At 37.8% G+C, this 27,185-nt stretch overlaps 1 protein-coding gene across 2 annotated transcripts in view; it reads left to right on the top strand.

Moving 5' to 3' along the window:
* The window catches only part of AKAP6 (A-kinase anchoring protein 6), a 465,422-nt gene that overhangs the window by 299,221 nt on the left and 139,016 nt on the right, over nt 1–27,185 (top strand). For both annotated transcript variants that reach the window (XM_012773426.3, XM_012773424.3), the window contains one exon: nt 5,777–5,925. In XM_012773426.3, coding sequence (XP_012628880.1) covers nt 5,777–5,925 — 149 coding nt within the window. The remainder of the gene's footprint in view (nt 1–5,776; nt 5,926–27,185) is intronic.

Here is a 27,185-nt window from a genome sequence, read left to right as displayed (position 1 = left end):
AGTATCTCTAGTGATAGTGTACAAAACAAAGGGAGGAAACATGCTAGAAATGATAAATAACAAAGCAATCGTATTAAATCTTAGATGAGAAGGCAGCATTTCTAACTTTATTAGGCTGCCATAACAAAATACCACAGACTGAATGATTATATAACAAATTATGTCTCACAGTTCTGGAGGCTGAAAGTCCAAGATCAACATGTCTGCAGGTTTAGTTTCTAGTGAAACTTCTCTCTTTGACTTGCAGATGGCAGCCTTCTCACTGTGTCCTCATATGGCCTTTCCTTTATGCATGTACACTTTTGGTGTCTCTTCCTTTTCTCGTACAGACATCAGGCCTATTGGATTAGGGCCCTGCTCTTGTGACCTCATTGAACCTTAATTACTTCATTAAAGTCCAAATTGGGCATTAGGGCTTCAACATAGGAACTTGGGAGTAGGAGTACATAATGCAGGCCATAACGTGATGTTAAAGGTTTACTAGATATACTAGTTACTAGACTCTTTTAGACATTCTCACTGTTTGGTATATTGGGTATCCAGTGTAATGGGACCTGATAGTTCCCTTCTCAATGCAGTATTCTCAAAGTATACCAGGCAGCAGGAGCTGTATCAGCATATTTAGACTAATCCATCCAGGACTATCTTGTCATGACAGAAAATGGAGATGGAGGAAATTAAGGCCACCACAGAAACAGTTTCTTCTGGCACTTTGTTGTGCCTAAGATAGTGTCCAAGTTCCTTAATGTGACATCCTCCACAGTCCATCCTCTTCCACTTCAGCCTCTTCATTCAAATGCCCCAAAGCTCCAGGCACCATTGTTTGAACTTGCCACATCCTTTCATGACTCTGAGCCCCTGAACAAATGGGTTACTCTGCCTATAAAGATATGTATCTTATTCTTTACCTGACAAAGCCATACTTATTGTCTCAGTTCTGGCTCAAATGCCACTTCTATCAAGCCTTTACTGTCCATCCTCGCCCCCAACCTTCAAGCAATAAATTGTTTTATTTTCCATCCTCTCTGACAACAATTTTATCTGGACACCTGTAGTTATCTGTTGTCATGGCTCTCTTCCCTACCACACAGCATTCCCTCAGGAGAAGCACCTTTGTTTTATTCTTCCTTATACTCACAGTTCCTAGTGCAGTTCCTGAGACATGATAAAGTCTCAGTGAATATATGAGCAATAAGTGGATGGATGCATAAACGTATGAGTCATTCATTCAACAATTATTTACTGAGCCCCCTACCATGTTCTAGATACTGCCAAGGTGTGGGAATGCAAAATGGCAAAGGAGACAGACACAGTCCTTTATGAAACTTGGAGTCTAGAAATAGAGGCAGAAAAAATGTAAACCAGCAAATGCAAAACTTTTAAATTGTGAATATATGTGCTACAAAGGAAATTAACCTGGTTCATAAATAGAGAAAAATAGAGTGAATCTACTTTTGAAAATAGAGTGAATCTACTTTTGATAAGGTAGTTAGAGAAGATCTCTCTGAGAAGTAACATGTCAACTGAGAGCTGAAGGATGAGAAGACATTAACAAGAGGATGTTCCAGAGAAGGGAACAATATGTGCAAAGGTCCTGAGGCAGGAAAGAGGTATTCAAAGAACTAGAATGTTTAAATAATTGAAAGAAGAAAAGGATGACAGGGGAATGGTGATTAAGAGGGAGACTAGTAGGAAAGAGAAATACGCAGACAGGAAGCAAATCTTGTAGACCATGGGGAGAAATTTGTTTTCTAGGTCTGATGCAGTAGGAAAGCAGCTCATGTTTTATAAAGATCATTCTAACCACTATAAGGGAAGAGATTGGAGGGGTAGGAATGAGTGAAGAGAGATATATGTTAGAAAATTGCTGTACTTCAGGTGAAAGATAATGAAGGCCTGGACTAGGCTGGCAGCAGTTTAGATCAGAGACACAGACTAGAGAGACATTTTAGAAGAAGAATCAACAATATAGAAAGTAGCTTGCTGAAGAAATGAAAAAGGAATCAAGAATGACTCTCATGTTTTTGACCTGAGCAATAGATGGTGCCATTTATTTAAAATGAAAGGTCTAAATACAGAATGGTTTAGGGGATGTGGTGAGGATGAAAATGAAGAGTTCTGTTTTAAATAGCAAGGCCTAAAGTAATCCAAGTGGCAATGTCAGGTGATTGGTTGAATATATAAATGTGGAGCTCAGATAAGAGGATTGGAAGCCATTATTATATAGTTGGCATTTAAAGCCATGGAAAAGAGTATACATAAAGAAAAGAGGTCTAGAATCAAGCCCTGAAACAACACACCAGCCATCTTAGCTGTGATTCAAAAATATCTATCAATGAACAATATATAAAACAAATTTGAGGAGGGAAAATGATTGAGGATCCATTGCACTGGGTAACCCAACAGATGATGCAGACCTAGGCTAGAGTAAGTGAAAACTGATCTTTTTGTCTTCTCATTGTCTACTCTGTCCCATGGCATTCTCATTTCATCTTTTAATGTCAACCATTGCCTCTGTGTTTGTATTTTAATCTTAATATTCCTACATGCCTCCTGAATATCTCATTCTGAGCATCCCACCAGTACCTCAAACTAAAAGACTTCCCCCCAAATCCAGTTCATTTCTTCCATTCACCTATATTGCTCTCGTTACACTACTACTCCTATTGATGGCACTGTGGGTCTCTCAGTGACCTAGAAAATAAAAGGTGGTTCTGTCACTGAGTCTTTTTTTTTTTTAATTTTATTTTAATAAGTTGCCAAATTCTTTTGATTACACACCTTTAATATTATTTAATCAAGCTATTTCCATTTGTAAAATGTAGTCATTTAAAAAAGTATCCACTGTTATCATAGATGCTAATGAAATTCTTTTAACCAGAGATTGTGTTACTATTTTTTAAAAACTGTATTTTCTTCATATCTTCTTCCTAAAAATCTCTCTTTGGACTGAGATATAGTATGAGAAAAAGTTAAGACAGTCTGCAGAGAGATTTAGACTGGCAAAGCCATTCAACCTTAGCAGAAGGAACTACTTCGGTTCTATTTTTATCCTCACATTTAGGAATGAATCACTGAAAGCAGAGAGAGAAATAGAGATGGATAGGAAAGACCTGGGCCATCTAATTCATCTCCTTGTTAGTGTAGGGAAGTTTCCTATGTCAAATACCTCTGAAATATTGTGCAATAAAAGTCTTATATTACAACATTTCAATCATTTTGTAAGGTGATTAATTATGTTTCCAGTTCCTCTGAGCTTTTTTCTCTGAATTCCTTTCCATGTATCCCTGTCACTTGAGAGGTATTTCCCTTTGTACCCAGAAAGGGCCAAAGATCACAAAGGGATGAATGCCAGTTATTTTCTATAGTGATGATGAGTCTTACGTTAAGTTACCTTACTGCTTTATGATCTTTTTTGTGACCAGTGGCACACATTTGTGAGGTAATTTACTCAGAACAAACAGTGTTACAGCTTGTTACTTAGGATGTTTAAAAACTAACAGGAACTTCTAGATATCAAACATGTTCCTTGATACCTAATGGCATAGATGCATTATTCTAATGAGGTCAGTGAAATACTTAGTGTGGGTGTAATACTCATTATGCCCTATAGCGTTTTGATGGAAGAGAGGGGGTAGCATTTGGGAGTAGTATGTTTTTAAGTTCTTTGTCATTTAATATCTCTGTAATCTCATTTATCACATAAGAATTTGTATGTTTTCTTTTTTTTTTTTTTTTTTTTTTTTTTTTTTTTTTTTGAGACAGAGTCTCACTTTGTTGCCCAGGCTAGAGTGAGTGCCGTGGCGTCAGCCTAGCTCACAGCAACCTCAAACTCCTGGGCTCGAGTGATCCTTCTGCCTCAGCCTCCCGAGTAGCTGGGACTACAGGCATGTGCCACCATGCCCGGCTAATTTTTTATATATATATCAGTTGGCCAATTAATTTCTTTCTATTTATAGTAGAGACGGGGTCTCGCTCTTGCTCAGGCTGGTTTTGAACTCCTGACCTTGAGCAATCCGCCCGCCTCGGCCTCCCAAGAGCTAGGATTACAGGCGTGAGCCACAGCGCCCGGCCTGTATGTTTTCTTAAAAGATGTATTCTGTTGATTTTCTGATCAAGTCTCTACATTCTGTCATCCTTTTTATAAAAAATATTCTTACTCAGTAGGTGTTATTTTTTCAGTTTCCATGATGGTTGCAAACCTCTTAATTGGTGCTCTTTTATATGTGCCGTTAACATTCTGCATACCCCCTCTTCCACATCATTAATAAAGATGCTAATGACACTAGATCTAGCATTTCCTTTGTGCCTCCTACCCCAAACTGAATATAATCCATCTAACATTATTCTTTGTTTACAATGTTTAACATAATTCTTAATCTAGTTGAATCTGTTCTTATGCAAGCCAATAGTTTGGGCAAGAAAAGTTCACATGAACCAATACATATTGTAGTTTTTAACTGATTTCAGAAACTTAAATTATATAACTTAAGTAATTTTAACATAGTTTAAGTTATTCCTCAGCAATCTAGAGCATTCATAACTAGCTACTTATGAAAAGCAACCATATAGAAATTTGAGACCTCGTTTTTCATAAGCCATGCATTTCCTCTACAGAGTTCTAATTTGGACTTTTAAGCAGCTTCCACTTTATGATATTCACTTTTTTCCAACTTGAGTCTGTAAAACTAAAGACCAGGCGAAAGGCCTTGATCAGTTCTGGATACTGAAAGTAGAAGGTCATGTTTGATTTGACTTTTCTTCTTATATGTTATAGAATTCTGGCAACTACCCAATAGCTGACCCAGAACTGTTTTTCTTAGGAGACTGTAATAAAATTAGAAAGTAGCAGTATTAACATTTATTAGAAACGTTAAAGGACATGCTTGAGTTTAGTGACGCGCACTAGAAAAAAATGAGTTCCTTGGTCCACAATGTACATGACCTCAGCTTTGCCCCCTTCCCTTTACCATGGACAATCATGCCCCTAAGAAGACTTCATTCTGTCTCTCATCTGGTGTTCTAAGGAAATCTAAAGCCACAGAGATCACAACAGCTGCAATAAATAAAGCATCTATTCAATACATTTCCATGCCAAATATTTATTCAGCATTCTTTTGGCCTTGGTTTGATAGAAAACAGCATGGTGAACTTACTGCCTCTCCTTTACTACAGTGAGCCCCAAGTAACTATGAATGATTTAACAATTCAAAATTGCATGTAAGCAAAATCACACTATTCCCTCTACTTTAAAATTATTAAGACAATTATAAAGAGAACTCCCCAAAAATGTAATTAAGAAAGTCTATTGTTACTATTGAAGAGGTACTAGAATTAATACTTGGCTATTTTATTCTTCTAAAGAAGATATTAGAAAAGCATTCAGAATATGTGTCCATGCAATTGTATGGGGTGGAGGGGGATCTTTAAAAAATAAGTGTCACATATGTGGCATTATGAGGAAGAATATTATTAAGGAATTTCACAGAATTTTTATGTAAAATCTTATCATACAGTATTATGATCTCAGGGATATTTAGTGATATTTACAGACTCTTTTGAGGTTCATTTATTCAGATCTTATTTTAAGGAAGAACTTATAAGATTTAGATCTAAAATATAATTTTGTAATATGTCCAGTTTATTCTATTAAATCCAACTCAAAAAGGAGCTGTAAAATGATGTAAACAATTCCCATTCTTTGAGTTGTTACACTTCACTTGAAATGCATTCCTTCTGGATTAAAAGAGCAATTCCTCTTTGTTTCCCTCTCCAGGCTGAGGTTCAACTATGCTACCTGGAAGCACAAAGAGATGCTGTTGAGCAGATGTCCCTCAAGCTGTACAGCGAGCAGTACACTAGCAGCAGCAAGAGAAAAGAAGAGTTTGCTGATATGTCAAAAGTTCATTCAGTGGGAAGCAATGGGTAGGGAACTATTCTTTTTGTTGTTTTATTCTCACTAATCTACTTTTTCAATGATTTTCCACTGGTAAGTGTTAGGCAGGCATTTCCTCCCTGGCTAACAGACAAGGAGAAGCTCAATAAACTAGGCATTTATGTTCTTTTCCATTCATCCAAAATTGAAGATTGTGGATTTATCAGCCTCTGTCATCTAACCCAGAAATTCCTAACTTTGTTATTATGTTTTTAAATATAGCCTTATGATTTCGTGAGTGTTTTGTGACTACATTGTATCTCTAGTATTGATCTTTCTTCTTCATAAATTATTTTTTTCTTTATATTTTCCCCCTTTAAACTTCACAATTTATATTAAAGTCTATTTAAGGAATTTTAAACACTGGAATCTCATTGGAAACTTGGTAGAACATAATTTTCCTGAGTAACATAGGAAATTAATAATTGTTTAGAGATCATAGGCTAACTTCTTAGGTTCACATAAAGTCAATTGATATAATAGACTAGCACTTGAATTATCTGTGGTATATGAAGGGATCCAACACCTTCAGTGACCCATCAACAATTTCATTCAGCCTCAGACATATGGCTGCATTTGTATTCTACTAACTACCCATACTATTGAATAGTTAAGTCATATATTCAGATATTTTCAAATGACTTTAAAATTATGCAAACATTGTCTCTATATTTTTTATCTTATCTGGATCAGTTTTAATATTTAATAGGTGATTATTAAATAGTAAAGGAGTAGTGATGAAATTTAATTATTTCATAGTTTTAATAACTTGATAATAATCATACTCATAAAAATGGAAACAGTAACCTATTTCACTTTTATTCTTGAACCAGACAACAAGGGGGAGAAACCATTCTCCAAAGTAATATTACATGTTAATAGCATTATATAAACCTAAAGGGTGTAACTCTAGCCAAAATATTCCTTGAAATGGTAGAAGGAAAGAAGCCTTTTCATGTACTTATTTGCCTTTATCTTTTAAAGTGCTTATAGTTCTGCCTGGATGTATAATCCTCATATAAAGGTTTGGGATAAATTAAGTACACAGATTATACATTCTGTTTTCTTATAAAAACCCAGGGTTCTAAGAATACAGGAAAAGTATCAGAGTCATAATTCTGTTTTAGAAAGGAGAAAAGATTTTTCGAATTTTTAGATTTATCTATTTATATAATTTGTTGCTCTATCAGTATTTTTTTATACATAAGACATATTTATATATAGTCAATTCATCTTATTTGATTTAGTAGACATTTATTCAATAGAAGAAAAACATAGCAGCAAGCAAGAAAGAAAAGGTTAAATCTTGAAGCATGAACAATAGACTGTTTTGAGGCCTTAATATGCTTTAATTTCTCTAAATGCCTAAATAGTCTCTGGTGTATATACAACCACAAACTTTAGGTCACATTTTCATGTTTTTTAAAAGCCCTGGGGATTGAGCGGCACCACGTGCTTCTGACCTCAGATTCCAAGAGCCCAACCTGAGTACTTACTCTGGACTCCACAAATCATAAATCTGCCCTGGGAATTGCTTAGTTAACAACAAGCATTGTTCTGTGAAGTGGGAGTAGGTGAACTTGCCTGATATCCTTTGTTTATGCTCCCTGGGGTGCTGAAGGCTGTGCATTGTGCAGAAATTTAAGAGTGCACTGAAGGAAAGCCAGCTATTTAATACTAAGGACAAAAACCATATACTCCTTTCTATTTTCTGTTTACATACAGAAAAGCATTGTTTGAGAAATGCATGTGGGTGAGGTTATCTGGGATGTCCTGCCCCTAAAACTCTCTGTTCCCACAGTTAAATTCTTAATTCTGAAGCCTTAAGGAACATAGCTTTGTAAAATTATCTGTACCAATGATATGTAAACTTCATTAACCGTTCCTTTTGTTACATAGAATGAGCATTGTTTTCAATAAGTAATTGTGGGACTAGTGTGGGCTTTCAAGGGTCTGCATTCCATATGCAGATATCCAATATACTAAAGAGAAAACTAAGTTGGTGATACATTTCATATATTTTGATTTCTTCCTCATGCCTACATGCATGCTAAGAAGATTATACGTACTAATGTAGTTGAAAAATGAATAAATCTACTCCACGGAAGACTCAGCTCCTACATAGAATGGTGACCTTGAATTTCTGAAAAGTTTATATGACCAAAATATCTTTTAGAAATGAATTTACAACCTCTCTGGCTTGATGAAAAGGTGTGCATCAAGATGATATCTCACAGCTTATATACAATGATGAATTGTGTCATTAGCAGTCATAAATATGTGTGGTGAGAGGATCTCCCTGAATGTATGTGAAGCTGTATGAGCTCTAGTAAGAGAGTTTGCTTACCTGTGGGAAACACTTGGCACTGTCCTCAGCATCTCAAAATGGAACCATGGCTCCTGGAGGGACCTACAATGTATGAGTCTCTGGTGATTATCAGCAGTAGCAGAAGTCAATGCTTTTCAATTTAAGTGAAAGCACTTATTAATTGACTTGTTTTTGTCATCCAATAAATATTCATTGGGGGGTATGTACATGGCATGATGCTCTGGGCATAGTTTGTCAAGAACATTTACATTCTATGTATTTTGTAAAGTGTAACCGTCTCTTTTTTAGATACCTCTTTCTATTGAGAGCTTGTCTGATTAAATTTTTCTAATGAATTTCAAAGATGCTATTTAATTCATTAACTAGCATCATACTTGCTGCCAAAATTTAGCATAGATTAAAAATAAAGTATTTTATTCAGTGAACAAATGAGAGAACTAGGAAGCAAAAAGGCTGGTGACTCATTTGTCTGGGATAGAAGCTTTAAGATGGAGCTAAGATTTCAACTCAGGACCCTGGGTCCATAGAGTTGCCTTCTCTTGTAAGATTTCATCCAGACTCTTGATATACTTTATCTACCTAAATCCTGTTGTGCATATTCCATACTGTATGAAATTTGAATTAGGGTATCTTCCTACGATGGAGAAAGGGAGAGTCTTAAGAAGATTTTATTAAAACCACAAGGAAGTTTGGGCATAACATTGCAAAGCAGGTTTAAATCAGAACAAAATTAACTCATTCATTAATTTAACAAATACCTTTAAGTACCTTCTATATGTCAGGCTCTGTATCAAGCAAAGAGATTAAAAAGGTGAAAATGAAATTGTCCCTACACATGAGAAGCTCGCAGTTTGGTAGGAGGAGTCCGATCTCTGTAAATAACATGGAATAAAGGATTTCAAGTGCTGAGTTATTAATAGAAATCTGGGTAAGGAAGAGGGCAGAACTCATTGAAATCAGAGCTCAACTCTGATTGTGTCAAGTGAAATTGGAGTACGTCAGGAAAACCAGCAGAGAGAGAGGGCTCTGGAGATGATATTTGAAGGAGGCTAGGTTGGGGAAGAGCTTTTCCATTTAATCTGAAAAACATTTATTGAGCACCCACAAAGACAGAACACAGCCCTTGCCTTCATTGAATTTATTGTCTAGTGAGAGAATATGGCATTAAGCCAATACTGACCTGTGCAGTGAGAAGGCAGGGGAAACAGAATGCTAGGGGAACTTAGAGCAAACAGGATGGGTTCCATGAAGTAGGGCTGCATCTGTCATATTCACTGCACTCTCCCCTGCATCTGGTGCAGTGCCTGGCACGTGCTAGTTGCTCAATGAATGAATGGATTTATAACTGCGTAACTAAAATTGATCTGGGCCTAAGAGATAGGAAGCTAAGGTCTAGAATGTTAAATGCCTGCTGTTCTCACAGGACTGGAGAGCAGAGTAAAAAGTTGGAGGAGGTGTGAAAAAAAGGCTTTGGAAGAAGCTGAAGTCCAGATCCTGGAGTTAATTGTTGAATTCATGGTTCTTAACCAGGATAGTGCATCAGAATCACCTGATAAAGCTTTTAAGCAGAAAAATGCCTGCCTGCCCTACTCTACTGAAAATATTGATTCAGTAGACAGAAGTGGATGATAATGATTATATTCTAATGCTCATCTCTCATTGAGAACCACTGCTTGAAATATGGTCTCTGGACCAGCAGCATCAGCATCTCTTAGGAATTTGTTAGAAATGTCATTTCTGGGTCCCACTCCAGGCCTACTGAATTGGATAGTCTGGGGGTGGAGACTAGCAGTCTTTGTTTAGCAAGCCTCCCAAGTGATTCTGATGCTAAAGTTTGAGAGACACCACTTTGGGCATTGGAGATTTTTAGGTTAGAATTAATGGAGAATGTGGAGACTGGATTGGAGACTAAAGCCTGAAAGAATTGACCCATGTGACCTCAGTGACCCATGGGATGAGGGGAGTGAGAAAAAGAGAACCACTCTGATGTCCCAGTGATTGGGTCAAGAAGGAGAAAGAAAACAGGAATATTTGGATTCAGATGACTTTGGCATCAGTCAACATTTAATATTTATTGAGCACGTATTAAGTACAGGCTGTGCTAGACACTGGAGACATGGAGGCTATGGGACACAAAGGATGGCAGGTATATGTAAATCAGGAAAACCTTCTAAAAGTGTCACGGATGATGGCCTAGGGTCAGAACTAACAATAATGGTGTTTCTCACAGAGGAGGCAGTGCATGCAAACAGATCAAACCACTAAAGGGGTATCTAGCATGACTAGGTTAGCAGTTTACAACAATTTTCTGGTAATAGTGTGGAGAATAGATTGGTTAGGGCAAGACTAGACAGTGCTCAGTTAAGAGGCTATTCCAGTCATCTATGTGAGAAATAGTTAGGGCCTGAGCTAAGACAGCAGCAATGGAAACTGAAAGAAGGAAGTTGAATTGACAAACCTTAGTCACAGTGTGGATGCCGGCTGTTGAGGGAGAGGAGTTTTAAGAACAGACTTTCATATGTCAGGCTTGTGCACTCTGGCAAATGGATGTGTCATTCACTGAGGTGGGGAATGTGAGGAGAAGGAGAGTGGAAAGCTGAGTATTTGGGACATAATTCTTTTGATGATCTGGGGAACATCCAAGGGGAAATGCCTAGGAAGCAGGTCTGGAGCTCAGAAATGTTTTGGGCTCCTCAACCATCAGGAAGGACAGTGTGGTGACTATGGGGTGGCAGAGGCTGAGAGAGCTAGGAGCTTACCTTGTGATAGACTATTCCCTCCCCGTCAGGTGAACATAACATTGTCTTTTAGGAATGCATGCTTTAAAAACTATGGATAATCCAGGCCGGGCGCTGTGGCTCACGCCTGTAATCCTAGCTCTTGGGAGGCCGAGGCGGGCGGATTGCTCAAGGTCAGGAGTTCAAAACCAGCCTGAGCAAGAGCGAGACCCCGTCTCTAGTATAAATAGAAAAAAATTAATTGGCCAACTGATATATATATAAAAAATTAGCCGGGCATGGTGGCGCATGCCTGTAGTCCCAGCTACCCGGGAGGCTGAGGCAGAAGGATCACTCGAGCCCAGGAGTTTGAGGTTGCTGTGAGCTAGGCTGACGCCACGGCACTCACTCTAGCCTGGACAACAAAGCGAGACTCTGTCTCAAAAAAAAAAAAAAAAAAAAAAAACTATGGATAATCCAAACCTTTTGATTTCAGTTAGAATATTCCTGCTGTATTATACAAGGCTTACAAAATAAAGACTGCATTATTGAGAATTCCAGGTGGTATCTTGATTAACAGGAATTAAAGACTACAGTTGACCATTACGTCCTTTATCTATATAGGTAAAACCTCTAGATCCTGGATATTAGAATATATTAGGTCTGCTCAGATTGCTTCCAACTACACAAATAATACCTATCTTTAGGGATAGTCATACATTCACTCTAGTCTAATTTCCTAAATGAGGAGAGAGAGGATACTAGATTAAAAATTAAGAATGAAATTCGAGTTGGCACTCTGCTACTTTTCAGTTGTGCAACCTTGATTGGGAGATTTACCTCACCAGGATGCAATATCTCAGTCTATAAAATGGGAATAGTTATTCCAGTCTACTTCATGGTTATTTTTTTTTTTTTTGCAGAAAGGAAATATAATAATTAAAGAAAATATCTAAAATACCTTGGAATGTAATAGATATGTGAAAAATCAGTTAATGAAATATTTGTTGTGCAACTAATATGTTGTAAGGAGTGATACAAGATGCTAGAAATGAAAAAGATACATGAGATTTTATCTCCACAGTACTCAGTGTAGTGAAAGAGATACACAGGAAACTTAAATCATCCTTTAAAACAATGGGCCAAATTTAAGATATTAGGTATTAGGGGTACTGAGGAAGGCTACCTAATCCAGTATGGTTGAAAAGGGTCAGGGAAGCTTAGGGTATGAAGGAACATGTGAGCTGTCTTAAAAGACGCATAGATTTTAGCCATTAGAAAAGGATACAGGGAGGGTAAGGATTTCAGTCACAATGACAATAACTAGGTAAGGATGGGTATCTGTGTGTGTTGAGGTTTATCATAAACAATTTGATGTTGATGAAGCAGAAGGGCATGGAGATGATTCTTGACTCTGCTTCCTGGGATCAGGAGGGATTCCCAGGGGAGTTCTTTGGGACTTACACTCTTGTGGTGAAGTTCTAGAAGATAGCTCAGTCTCATCAGCCACATGCCAGACTTCCTTTGGCTGTGGATGAAATTGGGCAATGTCCACAAATGGAGATGTAGTTGAGGTTTATGCCTTGTATCTAAGAATATGGGAGTAATTCACCCCTCATCACACAAGGCTTTCATGTAAATTTCCTTCCCAGTCCAAGCAGTGTATGTAGGTTATTCCTAAGCAAAACAGGCTGAATGAAATGAACTTTAAATAGACTATGATAGGATAATAGACCAAAAGTTTGGCAGGAAAGATGAGTTTATTTTCCTTTGGGAAAAGAAGTCCGTCTGGGTTGGTGTGAAAACACACACAAATATTAATATATATATTTATATATTATATAATACAGATTTATATAATATATTAATATTTTATAACTATTTTATTTATATACTTCTTATATTTATAAAACATCTCCAATGAGAAGTGATATTGATAAGTAAAAACAAATAAATCACTAATTAAAATATCACTTGAGCAAAGACCAAATTTGTTTCTCTAAGTAGTAAGATATCCTGAATGACTTACTTCAACTACCTGAGAAAGGATATAATCACTCTGGATTTCACTGCTATGGGGTGATATTTCTGGTTTTCACTAGATATAAAAGTATCTCTGTGCAATTAGATGATCATTCATGATCACTCATAGTGTCTCTATCTCTCTATGTCTCTCTCTCATTCTCTCTCTCTCTCTCTCTCTCTCTCTCTCACACACACACACACACACACACATACACACATTCACACATAGTAGGTATTTTTGGAACAATGTATATAAAATGTTTTCTTTTGGGTACATGCCAGCCATAAAATGAAGTGTACTCTTCTTATATGTGCCAATGTTGATAACACTCTTACAGATAGATTAAATCACTAGATGACCCAAAGAAACCTTATTTCCATCCTATATTTCTACTTTCTTTCCCTTACTCTTTCCATGTCTCAATTTAACAGTGGATAAGTGTTCAATTTAGGCCCTTTTTGCTCTATCCCTGATACTCTGGTGCTGTGATAACAATGCAGCATGAAATCAAAAAGAAAAAAAAGTGCTTGGCTACTTCCTGGATAACTGATATTCTGACTACTATGTGATTATTAAAATAGGTCTTTCAGGACTAAAACAAACAAAAAATTTCACCACTAGAAATGTATTCATTTAGGGTCATGATATTATACCCCTTTAATGTGCAAATACATTAAAATAATTGTAGACTCAGACAGTCTTCCACTTCAATGATCTAATGCCATCTATGCCAGGAGCCAACAAAGGGCAAACCAGAGAGGCAGAAGTATACTTTCTGGGAACTATGATTTCAGAGGTAACAGTAAAGTCAACTAATAAAAAATATATGTGTGTGTGTGTGTGTGTATGTGTATGTGTATATATATCCCTTCCATGTTAACAATGCTCAATTTCTGTACAGTTTTGGGAAGGTGATGGGGCCCATTGAAGAGGGAGAGACGTGCTAACATGGACAATGAGAAGGCACCTAAGACAAATCTAATATACCTCATTTTAGTGTGTAGAGCTTAACTGTTTATTTTTTTTATTTTTTTATTTTTTTGCATTTTTATTTTTTTTATTTTATTTTTTTTTAATTTCAGCATATTATGGGGGTACAGATTTTAAGGTTTCAATAAATGCCTATTTCCCCCCCCCCAAAAGTCTGAGTCTCCATCATGACCATCCCCCAGATGGTGCACATCTCACTCATTATGTATGTATATACCCGGCCCCCTCCCCCCTCCCACCTGCCCAATACCCTATTACTGTAGTACCTATGTGTCCACTTAGGTGCTGCTCAGTTAATACCAGTTTGCTGGAGAATATATATGGTGCTTGTTTTTCCATTCTTGGGATACTTCACTTAGTAGTATGGGTTCCAGCTCTAACCAGGAAAATATAAGATGTGTTATATCACCTATATCACCATTGTTTCTTAGAGCTGAATAGTACTCCATGGTATACATATACCACATTTTATTAATCCATTCTTGGATTGATGGGCACGTGGGCTGTTTCCACAGCCTTGCAATTATGAATTGTGCTGCTATAAACATTCGAGTGCAGGTGTCTTTTTTGTAGAGTGTCATTGGATCATTTGGGTAGATGCCCAGCAATGGGATTGCTGGATCAAATGGTAGATTCACTTGTATCGCTTTAAGGTATCTCCATATTGCTTTCCACAGAGGTTGAACTAGTTTGCAGTCCCACCAGCAGTGTAGGAGTGTTCCTCTCTCTCCGCAACCACGCCAGCATTTATTGTTTGGAGATTTTTTGATAAAGGCCATTCTCACTGGGGTTAAGTGATATCTCATTGTGGTTTTGATTTGCATTTCCCTGATGATTAGAGATGTTGAGCATTTCTTCATATGTTTGTTGGCCATTCTTCTGTCTTCTTTAGAAAAATTTCTGTTCAAGTCCTTTGCCCACTTTTTAATGGTGTTATTTGATTTTTTCTTCCTGATTTTCATGAGTTCTAAGTATATTCTAGTTATCAGTCCCTTACCGGATGCATAGGATGCAAAAATTTTCTCCCATTCTGTAGGTTGTCTGTTTACTTTCATGACTATTTGTTTGGCTGTGCAGAAGCTTTGTAGTTTGATCATGTCCCATTTATTTATTTTTGTTGCTGCTGTGATTGCCTTTGGGGACTTCTTCATAAACTCTTTGCCCAGGCCGATGTCTAGGAGAGTGTTTCCAACTTTTTCCTCTAGAGTTCTAATAGTTTCATATCTTAGGTTTAAGTCTGTTATCCAGCGTGAGTTGGTTTTTGTGAGAGGTGAAAGGTATGGGTCCTGTTTTAGCCTTCTACAGGTGGCTATCCAGTTTTCCCAGCACCATTTATTGAAGAGAGATTCTTTTCCCCAGCGTATGTTTTTGTCTGCTTTGTCAAAGATGAGATGGCTATATGAGGATGGTTTTATATCAGGATTCTCACATCTGTTCCACTGGTCAATATTCCTGTTTTTGTGCCAATACCATATTGTTTTAATTACTACAGCTTTGTAGTATAGTTTGATATCTGGCATATTAATGCCTCCCATTTTGTTTTTGTTGCCTAGAATTGCTCTTGATATTCGGGGTCTTCTTTGGTTCCATACGAAGCGTAAAATTATTTTTTCTATATCTGTGAAGAATGCTGATGGGATTTTAATAGGTATTGCATTGAATCTGTAGATCAGTTTGGGTAGTATAGACATTTTGATGATATTGAGTCTGCCGATCCACGAGCATGGTATGGATTTCCATCTGTTTACATCCTCTGCTATTTCCTTCCTCAGTGTTTCATAGTTCTCCCTGTAGAGGTCTTTTACCTCTTTGGTTAAATATATTCCTAGGTACTTTAATTTCTTTGTTGCTATTGTGAAGGGAATTGAGTCTTTGATTTGGTTCTCAATTAGATTGTTGTTGGCGTATATGAATGCCTCTGATTTCTGTGTATTGATTTTATATCCTGAGACTTTACTAAATTCATTGATCAGTTCCAGGAGTTTCTTGGTTGAATCCTTGGGGTTTTCTAGATACAATATCATATCATCAGCAAACAGTGAAAGTTTGATCTCTTCTGCCCCTATTTGGATACCTTTGATTCCATTTTCCTGTCTGATTGCTGTAGCCAAGACTTCCAGCACTATGTTGAACAGAAGTGGAGATAGTGGGCAGCCTTGTCTGGTTCCAGTTCTAAGTGGGAATGATTTCAATCTTTCCCCATTCAGTATGATGTTGGCTATGGGTCTGTCATATATGGCTTGTATCATTTTTAGGTATGTCCCTTCTATGCCTATTTTCTTAAGTGTTCGTATCATGAAAGGGTGTTGAATTTTGTCAAAAGCTTTTTCTGCATCTATTGAAAGAATCATGTGGTCTTTGTTTTTGCTTCTGTTTATGTGGTGAATTGTATTTATAGATTTACGTATGTTGAACCATCCCTGCATCCCTGGGATGAAGCCCACTTGGTCGTGGTGGATTATTTTTTTGATAAGTGTCTGGATTCGGTTAGCTAAGATTTTGTTGAAAATTTTTGCATCTATATTCATTAGGGATATTGGTCTGTAGTTTTCTTTTTTTTGTTGCATCCTTTCCTGGTTTTGGTATCAGAGTAATATTCGCTTCATAAAAGGTGTCGGGGAGGTTTCCGTTCTTCTCGATGTTGTGGAATAGTTTCTGCAAGATAGGTACTAGTTCTTCTTTGTAAGTATGGTAAAATTCAGGTGTGAAGCCATCTGGACCGGGACTTTTCCTTTTAGGGAGATTTTTAATTGCTGTTTCTATTTCAGCTGTTGAGATTGGTCTGTTCAGGGAATCTATTTCTTCCTGGTTGAGCCTAGAGAGGCTGTGTGTTTCTAGAAATTTGTCCATTTCCTCCACATTTTCCAGTTTGTGTGCATAAAGATTTTTGTAGTATTCATAAATTGTATCTTGTATCTCTTTGGGATCAGTTGTGATATCTCCTTTTTTATTCCTGATGGAGCTTATTAGAGATTTCTCTTTTCTGCTTTTCGTTAGCTTAGCCAATGGTGTGTCAATTTTGTTTATTTTTTCAAAGAACCAACTTTTTGTTTTATTAATCTCCTGAATAGCTTTCCTGTTTTCAATTTCGTTTAGTTCTGATTTGATCTTGTTGATTTCACTTCTTCTGCTGGGTTTGGGGTTGGTCTGTTCTTCTTTTTCCAGCTCTTTGAGTCATTTCATTAGATTGTCTATTTGTGATCTTCTTGTCTTTTGGTTATAGGCATTTATGGAGATAAACTTTCCTCTCAGAACTGCTTTAGCTGTGTCCCAGAGGAGTTGATAACTTGTCTCTCCATTGTCGTTTTCTTCATAGAAGTTTTTTATTTCCGTCTTGATTTCTTCATTTACGAAGTAATCATTTAGTAGGAGGTTGTTTAATTTCCACGTTTTTGTGTAGAAATGTGAGTTTCTGTTAGGGTTGATTTCTAGTTTTATTCCACTGTGATCTGAGAAGGTACATGGTATGATTTCTATTTTTTTAAATTTCTTGAGATTTTCTTTGTGTCCTAGGATATGGTCAATCTTAGAGAATGTCCCGTGAGCTGATGAGAAGAACGTATATTCAGTGGATTTTGGGTAGAATGTTCTGTAGATGTCTGTCAGACCCAATTGTTCTAGAGTTTTGTTTAAGTCCATTATTTCTTTATTAATTTTCTGTTTGGAGGATCTGTCTCGTGCCGTCAGTGGGGTGTTGAAATCTCCGGCGATTATGGAGTTGCTATTAATCCATTTGCTTAGCTCCAGTAAGGTTTGCTTTGTGAATCTGGGTGCACTTAAGTTGGGTGCATATATATTTAAAATTGTTAGGCCGGGCGCTGTGGCTCACGCCTGTAATCCTAGCTCTTGGGAGGCCGAGGCGGGCGGATTGCTCAAGGTCAGGAGTTCAAAACCAGCCTGAGCAAGAGCGAGACCCCGTCTCTACTATAAATAGAAAGAAATTAATTGGCCAACTGATATATATATAAAAAAAAAAATTAGCTGGGCATGGTGGCGCATGCCTGTAGTCCCAGCTACTCGGGAGGCTGAGGCAGAAGGATCACTCAAGCCCAGGAGTTTGAGGTTGCTGTGAGCTAGGCTGATGCCACGGCACTCACTCTAGCCTGGACAACAAAGTGAGACTCTGTCTCAAAAAAAAAAATAAAATAAAATAAAAAAAAAATAAAAATAAAAAAAAAATAAAATTGTTATCTCTTCTTGTTGGACTGTGCCCTTCACCATTATATAATGACCCTCTTTGTCTTTCACTACTTTTGTTGGTTTAAAAACTAAATCGTGTGAAATTAGAACTGCCACACCAGCCTTCTTTTGGCTTCTATTTGCTTGGAATATTGATCTCCACCCTTTTATTTTTAGTCTATATGCATCCTTGCAGGTTAGATGTGTTTCCTGAAGACAGCATATACTTGGCCTGTATTTTCTTATCCATTCAGCCAGCCTATGTCTCTTGAGTGGAGAGTTTAAGCCATTCACATTTATTGAGAGAACTGATAGGTAAGGTAGATTACGGGATCATTCTATTGGGTTGGATGTGGTTGCTATGATTTCTGTCTTGAGCCATTGTAATATCTGGCCTTTAATATCTTTGGGTTTTGGTTGTTTTTATATTCGTGGGTTATTATTATGATGTTCCATGCGTAACGCTGTTTTAAGTACTTCTTGTAGGGCTGGTCTTGTCTTGGTGAATTCTCTGAGCCTTTGCTTGTCTGAGAATGTTTTGATTTCTCCTTCATATACGAAGCTTAGTTTTGCAGGGAATAATATTCTAGGCTGGGCATTGTTTTGTTTCAAAAGAGTGAGAATGGGGCCCCAGTCTCTCCTTGCTTGTAAAGTCTCATTAGAGAAGTCTGATGTTATTCGAATTGGCTTTCCCTTGTATGTTACTTGCTTCTTTTGTCTTACAGCTCTTAGAAGGGCCTCTTTAGTTGATACTTTGGTCAGTCTGATGACTGCATGTCGTGACGTCTTCCTGTTTGTGTTGAATCTCCCAGGGGTCCTCTGAGCTTCTTGAACTTGTATATCAAGATTTTGAGCAAGGCCTGGGAAATTTTCCTCTATTATATCTTCAAACAGCTTGTCTAACCCTTGAGTGTTGTCTTCTTCCCCTTCTGGTAACCCTATGACCTTCACATTAGGTTTCTTCACATAATCCCACAGCTCTTGTAGGCTTTTCTGTTTTCTCTTGTTTCTCTGCTCTATTTCTGTGACTGATTTATTTAATTGGAGGGTGTTATCTTCAAGCTCTGAGATTCTTTCTTCTGTTTGATCTACCCTGTTCTTGAGACTTTCCACTGTATTTTGTAGTTCCTTGAATCGATTCTTCATTTCCAGGAGTTCGGTTACACTTTTCCTCATTGTGTCTATTTCTTTTTCCATATCCTGGAGGCTTTTTGTGGTTTCTTTATGTTGGTTATTGAGTTGTTGTTTCAGCTCGGTGAGGGTTCTTATGATCCACATACGAAATTCCTCTTCTGTCATATTGGTTGCCTGATTTTGGTTGGTGTCCATTTGTAGAGGGCTGGTGCTCCTCTTTGGGGGTGTGTTTTCCATTTGGTTCTTCATATTTCCTGAGTTCTTTCGCTGATTTCTTCCCATGTCGATCAGTTGTTGTTTCTTTCCTTAAGTTATTGTTTGGGTATTCACACACCTTGTTTAGTTTCTGAAGCGTTAGGTGGTGTCTGTGGGTGAAATTGGACCACTCCCTGTATATTGAGTCAGTGGGTGCCGTGGAAAGGCTGTGCAAGATGCCGTCCCTGTCAGTAGGCGGAGTTTGCTTGGAGGAACAGGCTATGCTGTTGATTTTGTGTCCTGTTATCAGCTCTTGTTCTGGGCGGAGCTGCGTTGGGTAAGCCTGCTCTCAGGCTGTTAGCAGGGGTCAAAGTTCTGTTCTCTGCTTCCATGGAAAGCTTTCAGGGCGGGGCTGGAATGGTCCCGCTCAGCCAGAAAGTCTGGGTGTGGGGGTGGGTCTGTCTGAGACCTGCAGTCTGGAGCGGGCCTCGCTTCTTTCCACCCTCCCCAACTCTGCAGCTACTCCTGGGCCTCTGCCAGCAGGCCAGACCACCAGCCACCAAGCCTCCCCAGACTGTGATGCCGGCGGGGAGGTTCCCTGCACAGGAACGCCACCTGGGTTGGGCGCACAGCCTCCTCCTGGGAGGAGGGTTGCCCTCTAGGATGCTGATCCGCCCCTGGAGGCACACACACCTCAGTAGGCTGTTCATGTATAACCCTTCTGTGCCCCGGGCAATGCTAGCCCTCAGTGCAGGGGATCTGGTCTGCAGGTCCGACCTCCGGGTCCCAGAGTTCAAACTGTATCCCCACCAGGGAGAGGAGTTCCAGTCCCAATTCACCCACAGGGAGCCCAAGCTGGGTCTATGTCTCCCAGCCTCTGAGTCAGCACCGTTCTCCTGGGAACACCGTGCCAGCAGCACCTGGGAGGGCAGGCTGGTAGGGAACTCACAGTCTGAGTTCCCCTGAGTCAGCTGTAGGGTCCCAAAAGGGAAGGTCCCGTTCCCTGGAGGTGCCTCCGGCTGGTGGCTGTATTGTCTCTCTGGGCAGCCGCGGGTAGGGTCAGCGGAGGGGAGGAGGAGGCAATATGGCGCCTGCCGCGCGGCTCAGGTCTGTGCACACGGAGGTGCCCGGAGGAAGTTGGGAACCTGGTGCCACGTCTGCTACAGGCTCACTGCTGGCTGGCGGCGGCCGTCTCTCGGCTGATGTCCGCAGGTCTCTCCACCCGCTGGGGAGCCCACCAGCAGTCCCAAATGCAGGGGAGGGGAAACAGCAAATCCACCTACCCTTGCTGCTGGTCTCCGGGCTGCTCCGGTGGTCTCAGCTGCCAATTCTCCTCTGCAGCCTCCCCTCCTGGCGTCTCCCAGGGTCTCAGGTACCCCTCCTTCCGGCCCTCGCCCGCAGTATGCTCGTCTTCTTGCTTCTTTCCTCTAATTTCTGCTAGAATCTGTCTTTTCTGCAGAGACACTCTGTCTGGCGGTGTTATTCGTCCACCATCTTCTAGATCTCCAGAGCTTAACTCTTTATTTTAAAATTTATTCCTATGCTCATTCCCCCATCTCCTTCTACAAAGGATTGGAGCCAACTTTTAAAAATGTTGACAATAAAATAGAATAAATGTTTGACTGAAATAATTTAGGCAAAAGTAAAATATTTGTAAAAAAAATAAACAAATGTATATTTTAGGAATGTCCTCAAGAAGGGCTAAGATTTGCCTCTATGCTCTCCACATCCAAAAATTATAATGAAATTTCATCCATTAGAAATTCATAGTGTGCTAAGACTAAAAATAATAATTTATCAGGTGAAGCACAACGTCTTATGATGTTGAGTCCTGAGAGGAATTTCTCCTGTAGTTCTTTAAGGCAAAGACAGATGTCTGTGATACCACTCCCCTACAAGAGAAACCAATTCCCAAGGCAATTTTTTGATGTAGGCTGCAGAAGTGATGTCAAAGCATAATTCTGTAAGAATAATTCTATAAGTAACTAAAACCTACTCTGAACACAGCACTCTGTGGGCAAGGTCAGCCTCAATGGAGGATATAGACAAATTCATCTTAAGAGAACTTTCCATATTTATTCTGCTACCAGGCTTTTGTTAGGGATTGGGTGACAGTTATTTCAGGTTGTTTATCTATTGTCTATTAAATTTTGGAAAACCAGTGAGGCCTAGGGTACAGTGGGCCTTTTATAAAAGAGTTATTTCTCTAATCCACACCAGCATGCAGTAGCAGGTCTGGATCTAGTCCCCTCTTAAAACACAGATGATAACATAGGAAGGTTTATCTCTTTTTTAAAAACAGCATCATCTCTTGCTTTGTCTTTTGAAATACAGTTCCCTGTTTGCTCTCCTAATTGCTGATATTAAAATTCTTCAAAATGTTATCTAGTTCCTTAGATAGAACTTAGTCCAGAGTATTAGCTGAAAATTTGGACAAGAGTTTGACCTCCTGACAGCCTAACTGAATCCTCTAAATACACCCAGAAATCTACGTTGATATTTCTAATTTTATGGCTAATGTTGATGATTAGAATTTTATGGGTTACCTTGGTGCTTTATGCCTTTTATTTCAATAACAGGTGTTTGTGGACACCCATGAGAAAGCGGGGCTAGTTATTAACAAGGTTGTAGGCTTGATTTTATTTTTCTTAGACATTTTCACGTGTGTGGGTATATATATATATAAGACTTGAGAAAATTACTGCTGGAAAGAACTCCATATTCCTTTTTATTTATTAATAGCAAAGGCAGTCTGCTTTTCTCATGAGGAAGTTGCTCATGAATTTTCATTCAAAATAGTAAATTAGTGTCCACACTTTAATATGTTTAGAGTGGAAAGGGATTCTACATGCAACTGTGCATATCAGATTTCATGTCTGGAAAGCTAAATTTTATTCTTTAATGATATTATGATTGGGCTAGGTGCCACTGTTATGTCTCCCTCCTGTGTTTACATGCCACATAGAGTAGAGGATGATGGGAAATTCTGATCTATTATTAGTATTTTACTTCGATAAAATACTCCAATTATATTTTTGCAAGATTTTGTTACCACTCCCTTTAGTGTCCTTTGAAAACCAGAGACAAACTTCCCTAGGCAAATAATGTGAACAGTGAACACTTAGTGAATATTTGGGGAAAGAATCAATATGCTAAAGAAGCTAGGAAAATTAAATCATTTGATAGAACTCCAAACATAGACAAGGTGGTATTTCAAGAACCAGTCTAGTGTTTTTAGATGTTAGTGTGAAATGAACATTAAGCATACAAAAGATGGATTCTTAAATGCTCCCCCTCCAAAATATATATATGTGTGTATATATATAAAAAATATATATAATATATATGTTTTGCATATATATAATTACTGGGCTTTAGGTAGAAAAACTGCAAGCACTTTTTAGTGTTATCTTTTCTTCAACCAATAATTGCTCTATTTTGATGATTTCTTAATTTGGTTGTCTATTTTCATCAAAATTCCTTAGTGGGCCAAGCTGAAACCTCATATATTCACACACACCTCCCATTGATTTCACTTGGGTGAAACTTTATCGTTTAAGCAAAGTTTAAGTTGAAATGTTGAGTTAATGATGCTCACTTTAAATACCAAAGGCTGAATGCATTTATGTATTCAAACACTTAGCTAGTCAAACATAACTCCCATCAGGGTTTAGAGTAAGGATGATGTCTTAAACTGTCCTAGCCTCACAAGTAATATATTGCCATCCAATCTGCCGAAAAATGATACTACATAAGCTTGTTGGTCTTTTATTTATTTGGTGAAAAGCCCTGGGATCTTTTTTCACCTTAAAAAGGCAGAGTAAAATGGCGGGCAAGATGTTGAGAAATACTTTTTGCAATTATTCATGGTAGTTAAACCCAAACTTAGAAATAAACACTAAAGAAAAAACTGCACTCCTATTTCTCTGTAGCCTTGTTTCTATCCATATTAGATTTGTAGACTATAAAATAAATAAATTCATAATTCTATATTTGTCCAACAAAAACTTACTTAAAGTTAGAATATGTTTTCTCCCTATAAAATGATTGAACGTTTAAACCTCCTAAAATGTTATACCTACAACAGAATGTCCAACTCTTCTTGTAAACCAATTTAAGGTCAAGTATTTGGAAATTGCAAGGAAAACTATCAAGAAGAATACCATTTTGATGATGTGTTTGCTTTATAACACTTTCATAGAGAATGTAACAAATATAGAGTACTAAAATAGTATGCTTTCAGACCTTTTAACATCTAGGAGACTACAAATGAGAGTGAATGAGTTGACACAAACCCAAGCACAATTACAAAGAAAATTTTATGAGGAAATCTCCTCCAAAAGACTAATTCTTAAGATTCTGAGCTATTTGCCACAATTTCAATCATCTCTCTCCCTCCAACAAAAAGGATACCAAGGCATTTGTCACTAGATATTCAAGAAAAGAACGGGTTCTAAATTCAGCTGATAGAGTTAGCATTTTCTTTATGGAGATATAGAACTGTTAACCAGTTCTCTGCTACCCTTGATAAATTGACTCCTCTTTGATCTTTTATGTTTTCTTGTATAGTACCTGACACTTTCCCTGGACACATTGTCTTTTATGAAATCACTTGAAAAACACTTTGCAGAAAATATAAACACAAGAAATTAAACTACATCCTTACCAATCTGCACATTAAACTATAGTCATTTCAGAAGCTTTCAAAAGGGCCAACAAAGAAATTAAGTGATTTATTTCTGATTTGCCACAGAGTTACACATTTGATTTCACTAAATTTGGAAAATATCAGGTCTTTTCCAATTTTCAAATTAACACATGGTCAAGAATCTAAAATCAGGCACAAATGCTTTAAACAAACAAATTTTTTTGTCTACTGTATTGAGACTTTGTAAGAATTTGTTGTTTAGAATGTTGGTGCTGATTCTATGCCAATGAAACAAAACATGGTACCAAAGCATTTACTGTATCTGACAAATCAAATATCAAACCTAAATATTCTCAGCTAGGATGAAAACAAACTGGAAAAGGTGTAAGTATCTTTGTTAGGCTTATCTGTCACTAGCAGGTCTCCAGTGTAGACTGAGGAGTCTTAGGTACATTTAACTAGAAGAAATGGCTTTTGATCTAAGGCCCTTGATAAGAATAATAGAAAAGAAACAGCCTCATAGATATAAAGGCATGGTAAAAAGCCATGAAGAAATTTCCATGATTTTGAGCCTTTTATTTTTCTATATATATTTTTTATTTATTTAAAATCTTTACATTAATAATTCTCATTTTCATAAGCCTCTTTTAATTTCACTATAGTAAAGATGAGGAAGTGAAAGGAATGGGAAGACAACTAACATTAATTGAGCATCTACTACATATAATCATTTTATGTAAGCAAATGTGCCATTGTCATATAGTAAAAACAAAATATCACCTACAAAATGAGTGAGGAAGTTTGTCCATGTTGCACTGGTTGCTTTGGTACTAGCATTTGGGGATGAAATACTTACTATCTCTGTCAAATGCTGCTCTTCTGAATTCAACCTTGCCCCTACTGAAGGCTTTTTATTTCATTATCTACATTCATTTATCATAATTCACCAAGTACAATGCTAGATACTGAAGATGCAAAGATAATAAATTCATCTCTTGCCTTTCAATTGCTAGTTATGATCGAAGTTTCTTTTTTCTATCATAAACACATGCAAAATGAAAACAAGTTTCTTTATTTTCTCTTGCTGATTGATAATCTTTATGAGATATCCTACACTCATACTTTCCTAGAAAAACAAGAAACAAATTTGCTTTAAGATCAGAGTTCAGACTCTTAAACACATTATAGCCTCCCTAATAAATTGATATTCTCTTTATGAAATAATCTCTAGGGATCAATGCTTAATTTTTTCAGATTTCCTATTCCTCTCCACCCTTTTCTTCAGGATGGCATTTGAGTATTTTTTTTTTTTCTTCTTTAGGGGTTTATATGATTTTGTGATTCTGGGATGCAGTGAGGTCTCCTGGCTTAAAACAGTGTTTGGGTACAGGCTGGCTGGGTTTATTAGTGGGTCTTGTTGAGGGAATTATAAGATTCTCCCCATGGAGGGCTATTGCCAGCAGAGCTTGTGTTATCTTTCAGTGTGGTCAAGCCCCAGTGGTATTTTTTGCTGATTAAGCCTCATCTAGGCCCTCTCTGACCCTTCTAGCTCTCCGAGATCTGTCTCCAGAGGCCTACCTGGCTCTTGTTGGAGGGGTCCTAGTGACTTTGTTGCTGTGGTAGCACCTCTATAAAGTTGACCAGCTGAACTCTCAGGAACTTTCGAGTGTCTTAGAGAGATGAGAGAACAGGGTAGCAAAGGGGTTCTAACTAAAGCTCTCTCTCTCTGATTACAACATCCCCATTCCAGGTTATTGTGGGGACACTGTGTAAGGCAATCTCCCAGAGTTCCTTGCAGGAAATGGAGCTGACATCCCTTGTGCTTTTTGGCTTTTCCTTCAATCTGTCTCACACACCTCATCTCTGGGTCATAGACCAAGAGAGGGGAGAAAACCTATTGGAGCACCTGCTCTTCTTACCTTTCTTTCTTTCTTTCTTACTGTCCAAATATAATGAAGTTGAAATGGTGAGCTTTTTCTTTCCTTTCCCCTTTGCTTTTAATATTTACCTGAATCATACTCTCATAATTTTATGGGTGGCATTTTACCTTTCCCCTATCTTTATGATTAAAATATGGGAGAGTGAAAGGAGAGAGAAATGGTAACTGTAATTCAGGAGGTATTTCTAAATGGTTATACCTGTCACATAAGCAAATATTTGTTAATCATTCCTTATTAGTCACAGAGTCAATAAAGGAAACCTGGTGGTTATTTTTTAGTTGTCCCTGTTACAGTGGTTGGTTTGATATTTTTAGTATTTTGTAATGGGATACTAGTTCAGATTTCACATATATGGTGGAAGTCCTTGCTACTCAAAATGTAATCTAGGGACCAGCAGTGTTGCTAACACTTGTTAGAAATGCAGAATCTCAGGTCCCACCATAGGACAATCACTGAATCAGTTTCTTCATTTCAACAAGATCTTCAGCTGCACTGTATGCACATTTGAGAAGCACTGCTATAGGCCACTGTAGCCTTACTGAAGGTTTCAGCTATATCAGCTATACCCATCATTGGCATTCAGTAAACATTTATTAATCATTTCCACATGTTAGCAAATGTTGAGCCTTGCCCTTGGGTACTTATGGTCCTAATCAAGGATCTTTATAATTATAGTAAAGTAATTAAAATAAAATAGACAATTCTAGATCTAATTCCCCCCTGTCACCAAGCACACCTTAATTTTTTGAGAGATTTATTAAGATTAAATTCTACATTATAAAAGTGAATGTTCATTTTCTTGGAATGCAATCATTTAATGTATAGAGACAGAAACATTAGTAATAAAATACTCGATTGATAAATTCAGATTCATATATGAGGTTGCTGTTTCGTTAGTACTGACAGGGTTTTGCTCAGTTACAGTTTGACAAGACTGTAGGATTTCTTTTAGGGGGGATGATTTTTTGGGGGAAGGACAAAGTCATAGTTTTTTATCCTGTACTTTCATTTTCTGATCACAGTGTTTTAGAAGAATCTGGGCTTTACTTATTCACCAGGCTTTCAATAGAGAATCACATTAATCCTTTTAAG

Source organism: Microcebus murinus, chromosome 6, assembly GCF_040939455.1.
Source record: "Microcebus murinus isolate Inina chromosome 6, M.murinus_Inina_mat1.0, whole genome shotgun sequence".
Taxonomy (NCBI): Eukaryota; Metazoa; Chordata; class Mammalia; order Primates; family Cheirogaleidae; genus Microcebus; species Microcebus murinus.
Note: the sequence above shows the minus strand (reverse complement) of the source record. Positions and strands in the feature narration are given on the sequence as shown.